Genomic DNA, 16,100 nt, shown 5'->3' with positions numbered 1-16,100 from the left:
AGGCCTCCAGCCATGCGAGCCCACTGTGAACCCATAATTACACTGCATTAAGGTCAATGTAATGAGGAAAGCCCTGTAGGACTTCACAGTGGAGCGGGAAGAATCGTGTAGGTCCACCTATGCAACCCTGCGGTACACCCGTGAGCTGAACTCCCAAGCCATATGTTAATATTCTTCTAAAGCCTCTCTCATGCAGCGATAGTGAATCGTGATCAGTAATATGAAGCGTAATACTTTTTTTTTCACATTAAATAATAAAAAATGAATTAATAAGACGCTGAAAGATACTTCAAAAATTGCGTTGTGTTCAATATGTTACTGCTTTGAATGTGAGAAGAGCTGTGCTTGTTATAGAGGTCTCAGGATCTTCTCTTAGGAAATGAGAGGTAAATATGAACTGACCTGCACATGATCTCATGGGTGAGGAGAACGCGACACATCTCTGGGTTTTTGTCTTGGCCTTCATAAAGGATTGGCTAAAGGAAGAAAGAGAGAGAAATGCATGTTAATTGCTAAATATAAAAAGTTTATCTAAGATATTATTTTTATACTAGGTAGAGCAGACGGGATGGTTGTCACTTTTACTTTTTGTCATTTATTTATTTTTTTAAAGAGATAGTTCACCCCAAAAAAAGAGAAAATTCTGTCATAATTTACTCCCCCTAAAGTTGTTCCAAACCTGTATACATTTCTTTGTTCTGTTGTACACAAAGGAAAATATTTGGAAGAATGTTTGTAACCAAGCAGATCTCGCCCCCCATTGACTACCATAGTAGGAAAAAAATATTATGGTAGTCAATAGGGGGCGAGATCTGCTTGGTTACAAACATTCTTCCAAATATTTTCCTTTGTGTACAACAGAACAATGAAATGCTTCCAGGTTTGGAACAACTTGTGGGGGAGTAAATGATGACAGAATTTGATTGATTTGACAGTTTTACATACAATATGTTGGCTAAAAAATTATTCCACAATTATTATCCAGGAAAAAAAGTTAATTTAATACAGTGTGACAACTTACCCCGGAAGTGAACAAATATGTTCACCCAACAGTTATTTATTTGTTTTTTATTTCAAAATATTTTATAAAGTAATTTATTCCTGAAAGCGAAGCTGAATTTTCAGCATCAACACTTCAGTCTTCAATGTCACATGATCATTCAGAAATCATTCTAATATGATGATTTCCTGCTCAAGAACCATTTCTTCTTATTATCAATGCTGAAAACAACTGTGCTGCTTAATATATATATATATATATATATATATATATATATATATATATATATATATATATAAACAGTACTTTTGAGTGGTAGTGTAGTTTGGAGGATAGTATTCAAATTTTTAAAAATTGTTTCGAGACTTGGCCAAGCCCTCCTTTAGCTCATCCTGAAACCAGTGATTGCTCAAGATAAATGTTTAGGATGTTGACACCTGGTCATTAGTCATGTTTTTGGTTCAAAGCATGCTGACAACTTTAACATATGCTAAAAGCTAAATCTGCTCATTGGCGGTTGGACGTATGCAGCGATCTGAGGGGGATCCAGACGCTGCCTGGGCTCATGTGGAGTAACAATCTTCCCGTTCTCCCCATCAGCATCCAACCCGAGCAGCCAGATGGCCAGCCAGGCCCCGAAAGAGAGGCCTCCTCCCAGGCATCCGTCATCGGGTTGTCATGCCTGGCCTGAATGACGGATGATCAGTGCATATCAAGGAAGTTAAAGGACTCACCCCCCTTCCAACCAGACCTCATCCCAATCACCAGTAAAGATGAATCCATCATAAACACACACACACACACGTAAGGAACACAAAATACAATCCGCCTCAAACTATCCTCCATCTTACTCTACTCTGGTCAGTCGGCCAGACGGGGTTGACCCAATGCCCTAGGGAACAATACTTTTAGGATAACGACCACTTCTACATTATTGATCTTTCTCTCCGCTGCCTATGAAAGTCTCTTCCTCTTCATCACCATCCTCCAATTTTGTCGAAGGGGGAGGGGATTTGGTATCGGAGGGGGTCGGAAGGTGGATCGGGTCGATATTTATATATCATCGTTCTTGATTCACATTGCTGGCGCCATAGTAGTGGCCCCACCCCAGGTCTTCATGCACGTCTGAGTCCAGCGATATGGAATAGTGTTACAACTCTTCCATGAACTCCAAACACACTCTTTCCTGGTACGTTAATTAAGTCATCTCACCTTACAAGAAATAATTTGATTAGTAGAACAAAGCTATTTTGCAAAATTCATTTTGGGAAAATGTTCATTTTGGAGGCAGCATCGCTCAACCAAGATCCTTCTCCCTCTTATTCTCAATTAGAAGAAAAACGTCCGTTGCTGATCGATATTTGCAGCTTCGCTTTTGATGCACATATGTAAAGGCTGCGTGCGTGGGTAGGGGGGAAGGATTTTACGGGCGCACACAGCTACAGCCCTTTTTTGTCGTCGGGAGGATTATTGTCTCCAGCGTGTCGGCTCTGCAGCTACATTAAGGCCTATTGATTGGTCTCCGGGGTTGATGCTTTGTCGAGGAACTGGTTGCCATATTGATCTGAGACAGGCTGACACGTAGTGACAGTGGGACCTGCTGGGCTGGGGAAAGGATAGGCCATACGAAGACTGGAGGGGGTTGAAGTCTGGTCCATTTCACTACGGAACGAAGCACGCAGGTGCAGGACTGAGTTCAGGGTGTGAGAGGCATCTCTAATGGCACTTTTATTTGCATGTGGGGTCCATAAAACATGCAGTTTATGCCATGTCAAATTTATTTGTGTAGCGCTTTTCACAATACACGTTTTTTCAAAGCAACTTTACTTTTTTAGAAAAGCATGATGTTAATGTTTCTAATATCTTAATATCTCCATGCCTTATAGTCGCATTTAGCAGATTAGAGCTGGGCGTTAATATAATTTACATTTTGCGACAATACAGGCAATCAAGCAGTTAAATTTGTCATACAGTATTTATCACTTTACGTGAATGTACTGTATGTGTGCGGATAAAGTTGGACATACTTATCCCTAAAATTCTGTCATTAATTACTCACCCTCATGTCGTATCAAACCCCATAAGACTTTCATTCATCTTCAGAACACAAATGAAGATTTTTTTGAGGAAATCTGAGAGCTTTCTGTCCCACCATAGACAGCTCTGCAATTGAATTTTTGACGCTTCAAAAAGTTCATAAAGAGATCATAAATCTAATCAATGTGAATTGAGCGGTTTAGTCCAAATTTTCTGAAGAGACTCGATTCCTTTTTATGATGAACATATTTAATTTAGGCTTTAATTCACAAACATTGATCAGCGAACATAAACAGAAGCTCATCTTAACCTGCTTGACGAGCAAGAACAAACCTCTTGCGGAAGCTCAAACGTGCTGCGTAACTCAAGAGAATGAACCTCATTGGTTCTTGTATGCGTCAAGCAAACATGCTTGAGCTTCTGTTTACCACAACTGATTTGATGATTGTTTACATGTGAATATAAGCCTAAATTCAATCTGTTCATCATATAAAGCGATCACGACTCTTCAGAAAATTTGGACTAAACCGCTCAATACATATGGATTAGTTTTACATTCTCTTTATGAAGTTTTTGAACCATCAAATTTTCATTTGTGAAGTTTGTCTATGGAGGGACAGAAAACTCTCAGATTTCATTCTTCATTTGCATTCTGAAGATGTACGAAAGTCTTGGAACAACATGAGGGTTAGTAATTAATGTCATAATTTCCATTTTTGGGTGAACTAACTCTTTAAAGAGATGGCTGATAATATATTTTTTGTGACAAAATTTTTAAAAAATCAGGCAGCTGAGATTTGCTATATATATTGATTTACATGAATATACTGCATGTATGCGGCTGAATACAAGTTGGATAGTTATACTCATTACTCGTCCTTCTGATGAAACATTAAAACGAGGTTAAAAAATCCCAGAATGTCCTTTGAAAAAAAGTAGGGGTGTAACCCCAGCATCCTGGACAAATTTTCCAATTGACCTCTGTCCATCATCATAGCCTCCTAATCATCCCCATATACTATATATATACTGTTTGGCTTCATCTCTCGGTCTCCTCTCCACCAATAAGCTGGTGTGTGGTGGGAGTTCTGGTGCAGTATGACTGTCATCGCATCATCCAGTTGGATGCTGCACATTGGTGGTGATTGAGGAGATTCCCCCCTTACATATGTAAAGTGCTCTGAGTGCAGAGAAAAGCGCTATATATATATTTATTATTATTATTATTATTATACAACTTTATATAGAGAACTGTAGATTTGCAATAGAGTATATATTGCTTTACATGAGGATACTGATACTGTGTGAATGCAAGTAAAGTAGGATGTACTATTCTGTTGAACACAAAGGAAGCTATTTTGAAGAATGTGTTAAACTGAACAGTTTTGGGGCACCATTGACTTCCATAGTAGTTTTTTTACTATGGAAGTCAATGGTGCCCCAAAATGGGGTGTGGTTACAAACTTTCTTTAAAATATCTTCCTTTGTGTTCAACAGAACAAAGAAATTTATACAGATTTTGAACAAATTTGAGGGTGAGTAAATGATAATAGAATTTTCATTTTTGAAAATAAATCGGGTGCTAATAACATTTATCAACAATATGACAATCAAGCATTTGAGATTTGCTATATAGTACACACAGCTTAGCGTGAGTATGCACGTATCCAGGTAAGGTTGGATATACTTATTTACTTTTTATAAACATTACTACGCAACTTTCAGAGTGGAGCAGAATTTCAAAAAAAAACACATTGAAAATAAACTCAAAAAGTGCTTACCTGTTTAGTCATGGAGTCTATTAATCGAACGTACAGATCCTGTTCTGTCCTGATACCTGCAAGATTAAATGGAATATTAGACACAAAACCATTCATCTCGGACGCAAAAATGTTCTCATATGCTCTGCATATGATGCAATCCTGCTCAGTTGCATAGTAAAAAAAATGTAATGTGCCATATTTCAACACAAATACTTGTAGAATCAAGTGTGTGTTCAAATTAAAAGGCTCTTTGAGCAAACAAAACAGAAAGCCAGCCCCAAACGCAAAGCCCAATTGTTTTGAAAAGTCGACATAAGGGGACTAATTTCTTATGAAAATCGTGGAAATTAATTTGTTTTAATATTCTTTTCCCTACAGTACGTTTATGCGCATTCTGTTATGCTTGTCGTGCTGACTGAGCTATTCCGCTAACGCTTCTTAGCAAAAACAAACTCAGCTCAGTTTTTCTATTATTTATGATCTTCCCGCCTTAAAGTGTGAGAGCTCGCATTTTCTCTTGGCCTGCTGTCTCTGCGCTGGTGGATGACAGAGAATCCACATCTACAGACATATCACTCATCACTGGCTGTTAGCATTACGCTAAGGAGAGCAGGAGAAGAGAACAGTCTTGTATTGAGTCTTTGGTTCAGACTCTTCATGTTGAGTCAAACTTTATGATAACTTTCATTTTAATTTTCAGATATTTCAAGGTGGCATTTCTAACTGTTTAAATGTACATTAAAAGAATAGTTCACTTAATTTATTCAACCTCCAAACCCGAACTGAATGCAGGAAATGTATTAGTCAGGTTTTGTGGAAAGGATGAACAGATTTATTAAAAAAATCCAACTCAAAACAATTATTTGTTCATGAACTGGATATCGCTACTTTTATCATAAATGCCAGAGATATTGCATGGATTCAGAAGACCTGAAATATTGTACACAAGTTGTTGGACCACTTCTATAGTACTTTTATGGAGCTTAAAAGCTTAAAGCTTAAAAGCTCATCGTTCATTGTAAACAAAACTTGCCCAGTCATATGGGTTTGAAACAACATGAGGGTAAATGATAACATAATTTTAATTTTTGGGTGATAATTCTTTGACTGAAGATCTGTTAAGCATTGAATAATGTAACAATGTTTAATGAAAGTTACTTTAAAGTGTTACCATGACTGTGTAAATCAATAAATGTTCTTATATTATGCAAATATGTACATCAGTAAGATATTTTTTACTGTTTTTGAAAGAAGTCTCTTATGCTCACCAAGGCTGCATTTATTTAATCAAAAATACAGTAAAAATAGCAATACTGTGAAATATTACAATTTAAAATAACGTTTCTATTTTTAATATATCATTTATTCCTGTGATGCCAATGTGCGTGTATTATATATATCACTATTTAAATCACTAATATTGACACGTGTAACATCATACCTGCTCTGACAGATGTAGCCAGTCTGTATGTACTTAGTAAGAACTAAGAGCTAAATGAGACCATGTTTAAAGTGTCTGTGTGGGTGAGTAGCGTGGAATGACATTAGACATGAGCGTAAACTGTGAAAGGGTGGCAAATGTGTTCAACAGCATGAACTCTTCTCAGGATAAACAGATGGAGCTCTCAAATACTCTCCCAGATGTGATGAGACATGTTGCATGATTGTGGTTACATATCGTTTACAGTTGGCCCCGCTCTGCCTCGCAATATGTCTTTGTTATTGATGGGATATGGAAAGGGTTTGGAGGAGCAGTATGGGCCTCACCGTTGCTGTAGAGAAGCTGTAACCTGTAGTGGATGCCATTGTTGGTCTTCTCACCATTGTATTCCTAAAAGGACACAAAAGCAAGTAGGACAATGTATGAGAATCAAAAACAGCATATATATGCACTGTAAAAAAAACATTTTTTCTTTTGTCAAATCAACTCAGACAGCATAACATTGTGAGTTTCTGTTGATTGAAATCAATCATCTTCATTGTATTAACTCAAATTTTTAATTTCAATATAAACTCAAAATTTGAAGGCAACCAGGTAACTTACTTTTTTAAGTTAAACCAACAATTCTTTTTTACAGTGTGTACTGTGTTTATTGGGGTTATTTATTAAAGCATTTACCATCAAGACAAGTAATCTCAGCACATTGACCTTCAGATCTGAACTGCGAATGTCATGGTAATGACTGAAAATTGTTGTGCTGCTTAATATTTTTTGTGGAAACAACAGTATAATAGTTTATTTCAGGATACTTTGATGAATATAAAGTTCAAAAGAACAGCATTTCTTTGAAACAGAATCTTTAATGAACTTATAAATGTCTTTATTGTCACTTTTGATCAATTTGAAGTATCCTCAATGCTCAATAAAAGTCCTTTTTTTTTATCTTACTTACATTGTTTGAAGGCATTCACTCTGAAATCATTTCGAAATCACAGCACAAGAACTGCAGTGCATCCAAATGTGAGCCTAGTTTTATTTCACTCATTGGACTAAGATCGTGTGAGGTTTACATTTAAGCATCACATCCAGGCTTCAGGTGAGTTATTTCCCCCTGATGTAACATCAATCCAATGAGACGCAGGAACACGACACACCCACACATGTCGTCAGTCTTTCTCTATCTCCTCACTGCCAAGTTCAGTGGTAGCGTCTTGGCAGCAACCCAGGGTGGAGTGGAGGAGTGTGTAGAGGGGATGCTGGGCGGGGGTTATGGCGGAGGTGAACGGACAGTGAGGACAGAGCGCTGACCGTGCCAGCTGGACCCCGTCCCACATGACGGTGGGCGGAGCTGTTCTCTGTAACCTTTTACTGAGAACAACCCCCCGACACACACACTGCGGGGTAAGCAGGACTACCCTCCGACATACACCGCGGGGCTAGCAGGTACAAACACACGACTACACTCCAGAATGGAGCTAGTGGTACCGTGATTTTTAGAGCAACGCTTTGGGAAAGAGCAAGATTTATTCCCATGATGCTAATCCTGAGAATTAGACTCAGAAGAAGAATAAAATAATGTGAGGTAATAATATGCTTAACACAGTGTTTTCTTATAAAAGCTTAATATTTTATCATTTAAAAAATAAATGATGCTTTAAAGTTAGTAAGAACATTTTAAATAATATTGTTAATGCACTTCTTATGGTCTCATTGCTGCCCCCTAGACGTATTATTTGGTACTGCTACTATTGAGAATGACAATATTGAGTGTGAGATATTGTGAGTGTCAAGCTCTGAACTTAGATCTCACGCATACACACTGCATCCACACAAAAAAACAACAAAAAATAAAGAATATAATTTAATATATAATAGATTTAAAACTAATATATATTACTATATATATTATATATTGTGTACATTGCTGCAATTCTTACATTGTTGCAGAGGGTTTGGGGGATGTTGAAAAAAATTGTTGGTGTAGTTTTATAAACCGAGTATTTATATTAACAGCATCTTGGAATGATACATCCAAAACACATGATAATAATTTCAAATAATGAATGTGTATGATCAATAAGTATTTATTAACATTTTTTTGGTTAATAAAACTTTTAAAACAACTTTATATTAAACATTGTTGAAGGGGGTTTGGAAAATGTTTAGGATTTTTTTTTATGTTACGATATATTAACATATTATTATTTATTACTTTTAACCTTCAAAAACTACAATCAGATTCATTTCTAAAAATAAACAATGATTTTAACCCATGCAACAATAAAAATAAAACTATTCAAAGTGTGAGATGACGTAAAATCTCACATTTTAGGTTTTAAAGATTTTAAAATAAAATCTATGAGAACTTTTCAGCTTTATCAGAATTATGGTATAATGCATCTACAAACAATTATACCATCCAGTACATTCTTAGCATGTTCTCCAAGTTCAATAAGCAGCACCCCAGCATATCACAAATCCTGTTACGTTGTAGAGCGGCGGCTATTAGTGACAGAGTGCTTACTTTGTCTTTTTCCACAAAGTCCACGTAGGAGGTTCTCTCGATCTCGACGGGTTGTCCCTGCCGGTCATACAGGGCCAGCACAAAGTGGAAGAAGTTTGACTTGCGCAGGTTCGAAGGAGGCTGCTTCTCATAATGGGCTCTTGCCAAACCCACACCACTACAAGAGAGAGAGAGAGAGAGAGAGAGATGGAAGAAAGAGAGATTAATGTACTGTAACCCAAATAATCACTCAAAATATGAGCTTGCAGAAAGATGAACTGGCAGTTTCACATGAACTTTTACAAATAATATCACATTGCACATAAATATATAACGGCGTGTTGTTGAAAAGTCACCGCAATGTCTACATCGATGTCTATCGATGTCGCAATGTCTACAAGATCTGCGTGTGAATCACAACATTTTTCTACATGGGAATATGCAAACTCCCATGTATACTTGTACAACAATCCCAAATCAAATCCGTGAAATGATAAAGACAGGAAATACTGCAGGAAAGGCAAACAAGCTGTTACAAAGAGAGATAACAGGACATTACTGAGAGGTGTTAGAAGAGAGATATTTGGCTTGTTTTCTCATGCCCTGTGTGTGCCATGAACTCTATTGTCTGCCCCTCTCTGCTCTGCCACCTCAACAATTGGAATCTGGCGCGGAGCGGGGACCCCAGAAGGCACCGTCTGCCTTTGCGGCTGCCAATCGCTACTGGGTACGGCTCGCCTGGCAACTGCTGCGTTCCTCTTTCCCTGACCTGTCAGTCAAACCTGCTCGGGCCTCCCCAGGGTTCAGCCGATAGAAGCTTCCATCCTGACTCGCGCACTTGAGCATCGATTAGAACGCGTGGCAAAGAAGGACTGACAGAGACCGAGGATCCTCCCGCAGCCCGAGAGAAGGAGGCCCGCACCTCTACGCCAACCCTACACGTCCACCTATCAATCAAACCGTCAGCCATGGTCCACTGATGCATGCACTGATCATCTTCCCATACCTGGATCAGTGGACACATGGTCCTCAGAGAGAGATGAAGGCCTGAAGTAAAGGAAGGAAGATTAAAATGCAGGTGATCTGTATTTTTAATAGGGTGGTAATGCATGCATCCCTTCCCTCAAGCACATCAAGCACTCAGTCTAACTCGAACACTTTTTCCACATTACATTTTAACAAAGAATTTTGACATGTATTCAAATATTAAATGATAACAATATAATTTAATTATAAATAAATAATTATAGATAAATATTTATGTATGTGTTTTAGTGCTGTCAAATGATTCATTGTGATGTGTGTATATTTATTAAAACACAAATACACATATTTATTGAAGAAATATTTACATGTATATTTATATATCATTTATATGATATATAAATATAAATATTTTATATATAAATATAATATATTTTTGTTAAATATATACATGCGTGTGTGTATTTATATATACATAATTAATATACACAGTACACGCACGCGTATATTATGTAAACACAAATCTTTTACGCGATTAATCACGGTTAATCATTTGAAAGCACTAAATTTATGTATATAAAGGTGATTACGTACCAACTAGTATCACCAAAAATAATGACTTGTTTCAAAAAGGTTTCCCAAAACACTTCAGCCATTGGTTGCCAAACAGATAGTCCCGCCCCAAACAGCAAATCAGCATATTAGAATGATTTCCAAAGGATCACGTGACCCTGAAGACGCTGAAAATTCAGCTTTGTCATCACAGGAATAAATTACATTTTAAAATATGTTGTGTTAAAATTGTATTATTATTATTACAGTATTTACTGTGCAGTATTACAGTGTGGTATTATATAGTCTTTTAGTGTATTTTGATCAAATAAATGCAGACTTCTTTCCTAAACAACAAAAACGGAGAAAGCATTTTAACATAATTCATAGAAAAAATGGCATCACCTTTAAGGCAAAACAAATGCCCCGTAATATTTATAATTCCCTAAATCATTAAATGAAAAATGCGTAATGTTCACAGACATAAATTGCAGCTGTCATTGTTAAGTCTGTTCATTATTTACTCGTTACCCTGACGAGGTGGGCCGAAATGCATTTGAATCTCCAAAATATGCTCATACATAAATATTTGTTCATCTGCTGGGCTCGGGGTGGGGAGCCAGTGTTTTGGAAAGCGGCCTGCTCTCTGTCTCCGCTCGTTGAGATATTCCCCTGATAGGACATTAATAAAGCCTGACCCCTCCCCAGTACTATTACCAGGGCTTAATGCTTCATTTGTATCTGAGCCTGGTGAAATCTCATTCGTGAAGTTGAGGTTACTACACTGAAGGCAAAAACAGCTTTCACAGAAGAGGCTGTGGGAGGGGGATTCTGGGAGGAGCACTTTTAAAGCGGATGACTTCAACGTAAATGGGAAATATGATCTTCTTCATCTGTAGTAATTGATTCGCAGTGAAGATCTTTAGCAGTCTGACTGGTCAGGGCGGTGCTAAGTCTGACAGATGCCCTCTAAACGCAATAAGAAAAAGGCATACAAAATAAGACGATACGACAAGATCACAACAACATATTATATATTATATTATGTCAAAAAAAAAATGTTAGCGGACATGTAACATGTCGATTACTTATAAACACTTCAAATTTATATGAATGATCCTAAAGTGTGACACTTTTAAATTAGCTCCACGCATAATAATTATAAAAGAATTAGCAGATAATAATACATAAATATATATGCAGTATACATCAACAGTCTGGGCCCAAATCCTGCACAAGCACATGTAAACACAAATTATCACCTTCACATAGGAAGACAGAATTACAACATGACACATTTGTGGGGAAGATAAAGAAAAAAAAAAAAAAAAAACAGCATCACACTTAAACACACACGCATTGCATCATGAGCTCCTCTCCATTACCCCATCAGCTCGGTTACAAAGCCAGGCGTCATGTTTCTGATGGGGTGAAGGAGAGAGACAGCGTTCCCGCACAGTCTCGCAAAGCACGGATCTTTACGTGCAGGAAACGATCGAATCGGAAAGCTTGTTAGTGTTATTATTTTAATTATGTTGATTGCTGCCATATCCACTCCAGCAGTTGTGAGTCAGAGGCAGGCACGATTGGACAGCTCTCACTCGCTCCGTATTGAAATAACAGCTTTCGAGGTGACAAACACACACACATAGACAGCAAAGCAGTGTAAATCAGTCGCTAACGGACGGCTACAGCACACGGCCTCAGTTAAACACACTGTTTGACATCTTCTCGTCACAGAGCAGAGAGAAATAAAAGGAAAAAAAGCGTGCAAGCCAGAAACAGCCCACGTTCTGACACAATTCTGGACGTAAAAACACCCTCCACTTGAAGACTTTTATTTGAATCAATAAATACAGTCTCACAGAACCGCTTTAACAATAAACCACTCGTAGCAGGAGCTGAAGGGTTTGTAATGATGACATTTCAGAATACGAGAGCACCGTCTTTCTTTATGCAATGGCAGTCGGTGGTTCAGTCTGCGGCCCTTTGCACACTGCAGGCTTAATGCGATACAGCAAAGTCTAATTATGTTAAATGAAAAAAGTAACCCCAGGCTAAGATCCTCACAGCTCAAGGGCCTGAACACTTGAGGGAAATAGATACTAAGTGTAGAGACTCAAACTCTGAAATCATCTGCTAATGAACATGCAGAGGAGAAGAATCTGCCGATACACAGGATACAGCAGGATCTGCTGAGATATTGAGGAGTTAGATGACGTGTGTGAGTGATGCCTTCACATGTACATCTCAATAAAACAATCATCTCACTGCAAAATAATGAGAAATCAAAATGTTTAAGATTGAAATTTTGACATAGAATGCTGCAGGAATGACGTCAAAAAAAACGGAAGACTAATTTGCCAATAGTTCCCTCAAGATTTTCCTGTGGTTTATGAGTAAAATAAGATCTGAAAACATGAATTTCGAATGTTTGAGGAGTGTGTGCAGTTTACGTTGTAGTAAAATAAGGACTGTGGTAAACATAACTCAACGATACTTGGACGTTTTGTTCTACAACGTAAACTGCACACACTCCTCAAACATTCGAAATTGACGTCAAAACCCGGAATTAGTCTTCCGGGTTTTGCCATCATCCCTGCACCACTCTATTGTAAATATGTCAATTACAACACAACAACATGTCATATTTTAGAGTAAAACAGAGTATTTGGTATTCAAATAATGTAGAGCGGTACTTGATATCAGCTATCAGGATTTGATTGGATCATCATGTTAGGTTATTGTTTACTACTATTTTTAGATTACGTCAGCAAAAAAGAAAAGATGTTTCCAAGTTAGATAAAGTTATTAAGCATTGTAAAAGATGCATACTTAACACTGAAGAAATTAATTTGGTAACATATTTTAAAAGTCCTGCATGAAAAATGTCACATTACTTTGACGAATCACATCTATAAAATTAAATGATTTATTTCACATACTTAGGGGGCGTTTACACGACACCATTTTCAGCTAAAAACTGAAAGCTTTTTATGTGTTTGGTCATTCATTTACACAACAACATCGTTTTGGGGGCCTGAAAACGCAAAGTGCAAGTTTTTGAAAACGATACCGTTATCGTCTCCGAATAACGGTATCTGAAAAAGAGTGAATCAGTGAAAACAGTGATATCATGTGCATGTGTACTACATGTTCAGTCTATAGGCGCATAGTGTTTCTTTACAAAGTGACATCGCCAACTACTGGCCTGGCATGCATAATACAACGTTTTTAGTTGTTTTCACAGATCTGTGTGAACGGGGATCTCTTCGCGAAAAACACGAAGGAAATGCTTTTTACGTTTTTAGTAGATCGTTGTCGTGTAAACGTTTTATTATATTTCTCTACAATACTGGACAAAAAACACTTTCATTACATTGTAGAAAAATATAATAAAACAAATTTATTTTTTGTAAAATTGATTTTGATTAGGTCAGGAGACTATATTAAATGAATAAGAAAGGGTGTCAATTTTGAAATTACTATTATTATTTATACACTTTAATCATGGGATCTCTGCAGCACCCAAAATGAAGTCAATGAGAGTAAAGAAAATGAGCATTTTCATGAGTTATTCTGATTTAAAGTTATCTTAAATATACACTACCCTTTGTTTGAAGTCGGTAAAATTTGTAATTATTTGAAAGAAGTATCTTATGCTCACCAAAGCTGCATTTATTTGATCAAAAATGCGGTAAAAACTGGGAATTAACAAAAAAAAAAGTTTTAAACAACTATTTCTATTTTAATATACTTTAAAATGTCATTTATACCTGTGATTCTCACTACAGTCTTCAGTGTCACATAATCCTTCAAAAATATGCTGAAGAAACATTTATTTTTATTAATGTTGCAACTAGTTGTGCTGCTTATTATTTTTGTGGAAACCTTGACACATTTTTATCGCGATTCTTTGATGAATAAAAAGTTTAAAAGTAACATTACAAATTTCTTTACTGTCACTTTTGATCAAATGAATGCACCCTTGCTGAATAAATGTATTCATCTTTGTTCAAAAACGTATTGATTTTTATCTGTATTGTATCTGTATCTTTATTGTATTAATTCCGTATTGAATATATCAACCAGTATTACTTATTTTTCCATGAAGTGTCTGTTAAAACGGCTGCAAAATTATATATGACACAGGTAGTGTGTGTGTGGCATATGTGTGGCATCACGGTCTCAGCCCCACATCTTGGTGACATTAATCACGCCTGTGATGGACTGTGACAAAGGGAAGTCTTTAACTACAGCTCGTCTCTCTCTCTCACTATCGAACTAATGAGCCGTACAGCAGCACTCTGTTTATACAAATGTGACGCGGAAAAATCATCTCTGCCCTGGCTGTGCGCCAACGTGCTGATCCAACAAGTAAATGTAAATCTTGTTCTCTCTCTCTCTTGCACTCTTCCTCCCTCATTTCCACTTTTTTAATAATTTCTTGTTCTCTTTTGCTGCTTCCGTCCTTTCAGAAAGGTCTCAGAACCAGTTTCCCTCTCAGAAAGGTCTCGTCAAAAAAAAAAAAAAAAAAAAAAAAAAAAAAGGTTACATGGCTGGATGATATCAGCTACGATTGGTCAATAAAGCACCTGCCTTCATCAAAAACCTGCAATGGGAGATTATTCTCTAAATAAACCAACATAAGGAAATCATATTTGACCTTTACTCTAATAAATGTCCAAAACAGACCAAATGAGAAAGGAGGAAGCTGAGAACCAGAGCATGCTCGCTTTTCTTGTGCTCATCAGGGTCTGTGTGGAAGTATTTTGGAGGATGGTGGATACTAAGATATGCACATACTCTATGTTTACATGAGGAGTAATTTATGCAGAAAGAGACAATTACTGTGGCATACATTTGCCCATGCTTATGTGTGTGTGTGTGTGTGTGTGTGTGTGTGTGCTCGTGTGGTGTTGGGGGCGGCAGCGGGCAGTCAGCATGGCAGCGGTATGTTTGGTTAGCGCTTATTAGCTGTGTAATAAGATTTAATGAGTTGAGGACTAAAGCGCTGTAGGAGCACGGGCAGCATATTGGGATTAGTGGAGAGCAGAAACAGAACGAGAATAGGAAAAGAGAGAGAAGAAGAGGTTGTTTTGAAACCTAAATCCCACTTGTGGTCAAACCGGGTCTTTTTTTTTTTTTTTTTTGGTTCACTTGGCCTGTTGCGATTTCATCTGTGTAGCTCTCGTTCTCTTTCGACTCAAGTATGTTGTGATTTAATTGTTCAACACAAGCCTTGTGCATTGTAAATTGTCAAAATGGGCAATTTAGATCCCCCTAAAGTATAAAAATGTCTGTTTTACATGGCTGTTATCTGAGGTGAAAGCGCTGCGCCAGATGTGCTGATTGCATTTATGGATAGTCGGCATCTTTGTTTCTTTATCGCTAATTGGATGTTACGACGTGGAATCATAGGAAAACCTTCCTAGAATGACTGAGTGCAAGGAGTAATAGAGGCATTTGTCACCGCTGCACAGTAACGGGTGGCCGTAAGTCAAAGCAAACGTGTCTGAGAGGATCTTTGCATAAAGAAGGCCTGTCATTTCTCCATGATTTCTATTGCCACACAAACACAAACGGCCTGTCTGTCACGTCTCCCAGCGATAAGCTGGCACATACATCACCAGCTGCCTGCATCACTGCCACCGCCTGCTCGCCGTTTTATTCACACACACAAATACTAACACTTTACAGACATCCGAAAAGTAATCTTTACATGCATCTCTGTTCCTGATTGTGTTCCCATAACCCCTGATGCATGAATTATTAAAAACAAAATAGAGAAAACAGATATATATATATAATTTTACTTGT

The 16,100-nt window shown here is 37.4% G+C and overlaps 1 protein-coding gene across 5 annotated transcripts in view; it reads right to left on the bottom strand.

Moving 5' to 3' along the window:
• Positions 1-16,100, bottom strand: part of LOC125259435 (transcription factor COE3) — a 117,341-nt gene that overhangs the window by 94,245 nt on the left and 6,996 nt on the right. For all 5 annotated transcript variants that reach the window (XM_048177063.1, XM_048177064.1, XM_048177066.1 and 2 more), the window contains exons 2-5: positions 8,766-8,922; positions 6,568-6,631; positions 4,819-4,874; positions 403-476 (exon numbers count right to left, since the gene is read on the bottom strand). In XM_048177063.1, coding sequence (XP_048033020.1) covers positions 403-476; positions 4,819-4,874; positions 6,568-6,631; positions 8,766-8,922 — 351 coding nt within the window. The remainder of the gene's footprint in view (positions 1-402; positions 477-4,818; positions 4,875-6,567; positions 6,632-8,765; positions 8,923-16,100) is intronic.

The sequence above is a fragment of the Megalobrama amblycephala genome, linkage group LG23 (assembly GCF_018812025.1).
Source record: "Megalobrama amblycephala isolate DHTTF-2021 linkage group LG23, ASM1881202v1, whole genome shotgun sequence".
Classification (NCBI taxonomy): Eukaryota; Metazoa; Chordata; class Actinopteri; order Cypriniformes; family Xenocyprididae; genus Megalobrama; species Megalobrama amblycephala.
Note: the sequence above shows the minus strand (reverse complement) of the source record. Positions and strands in the feature narration are given on the sequence as shown.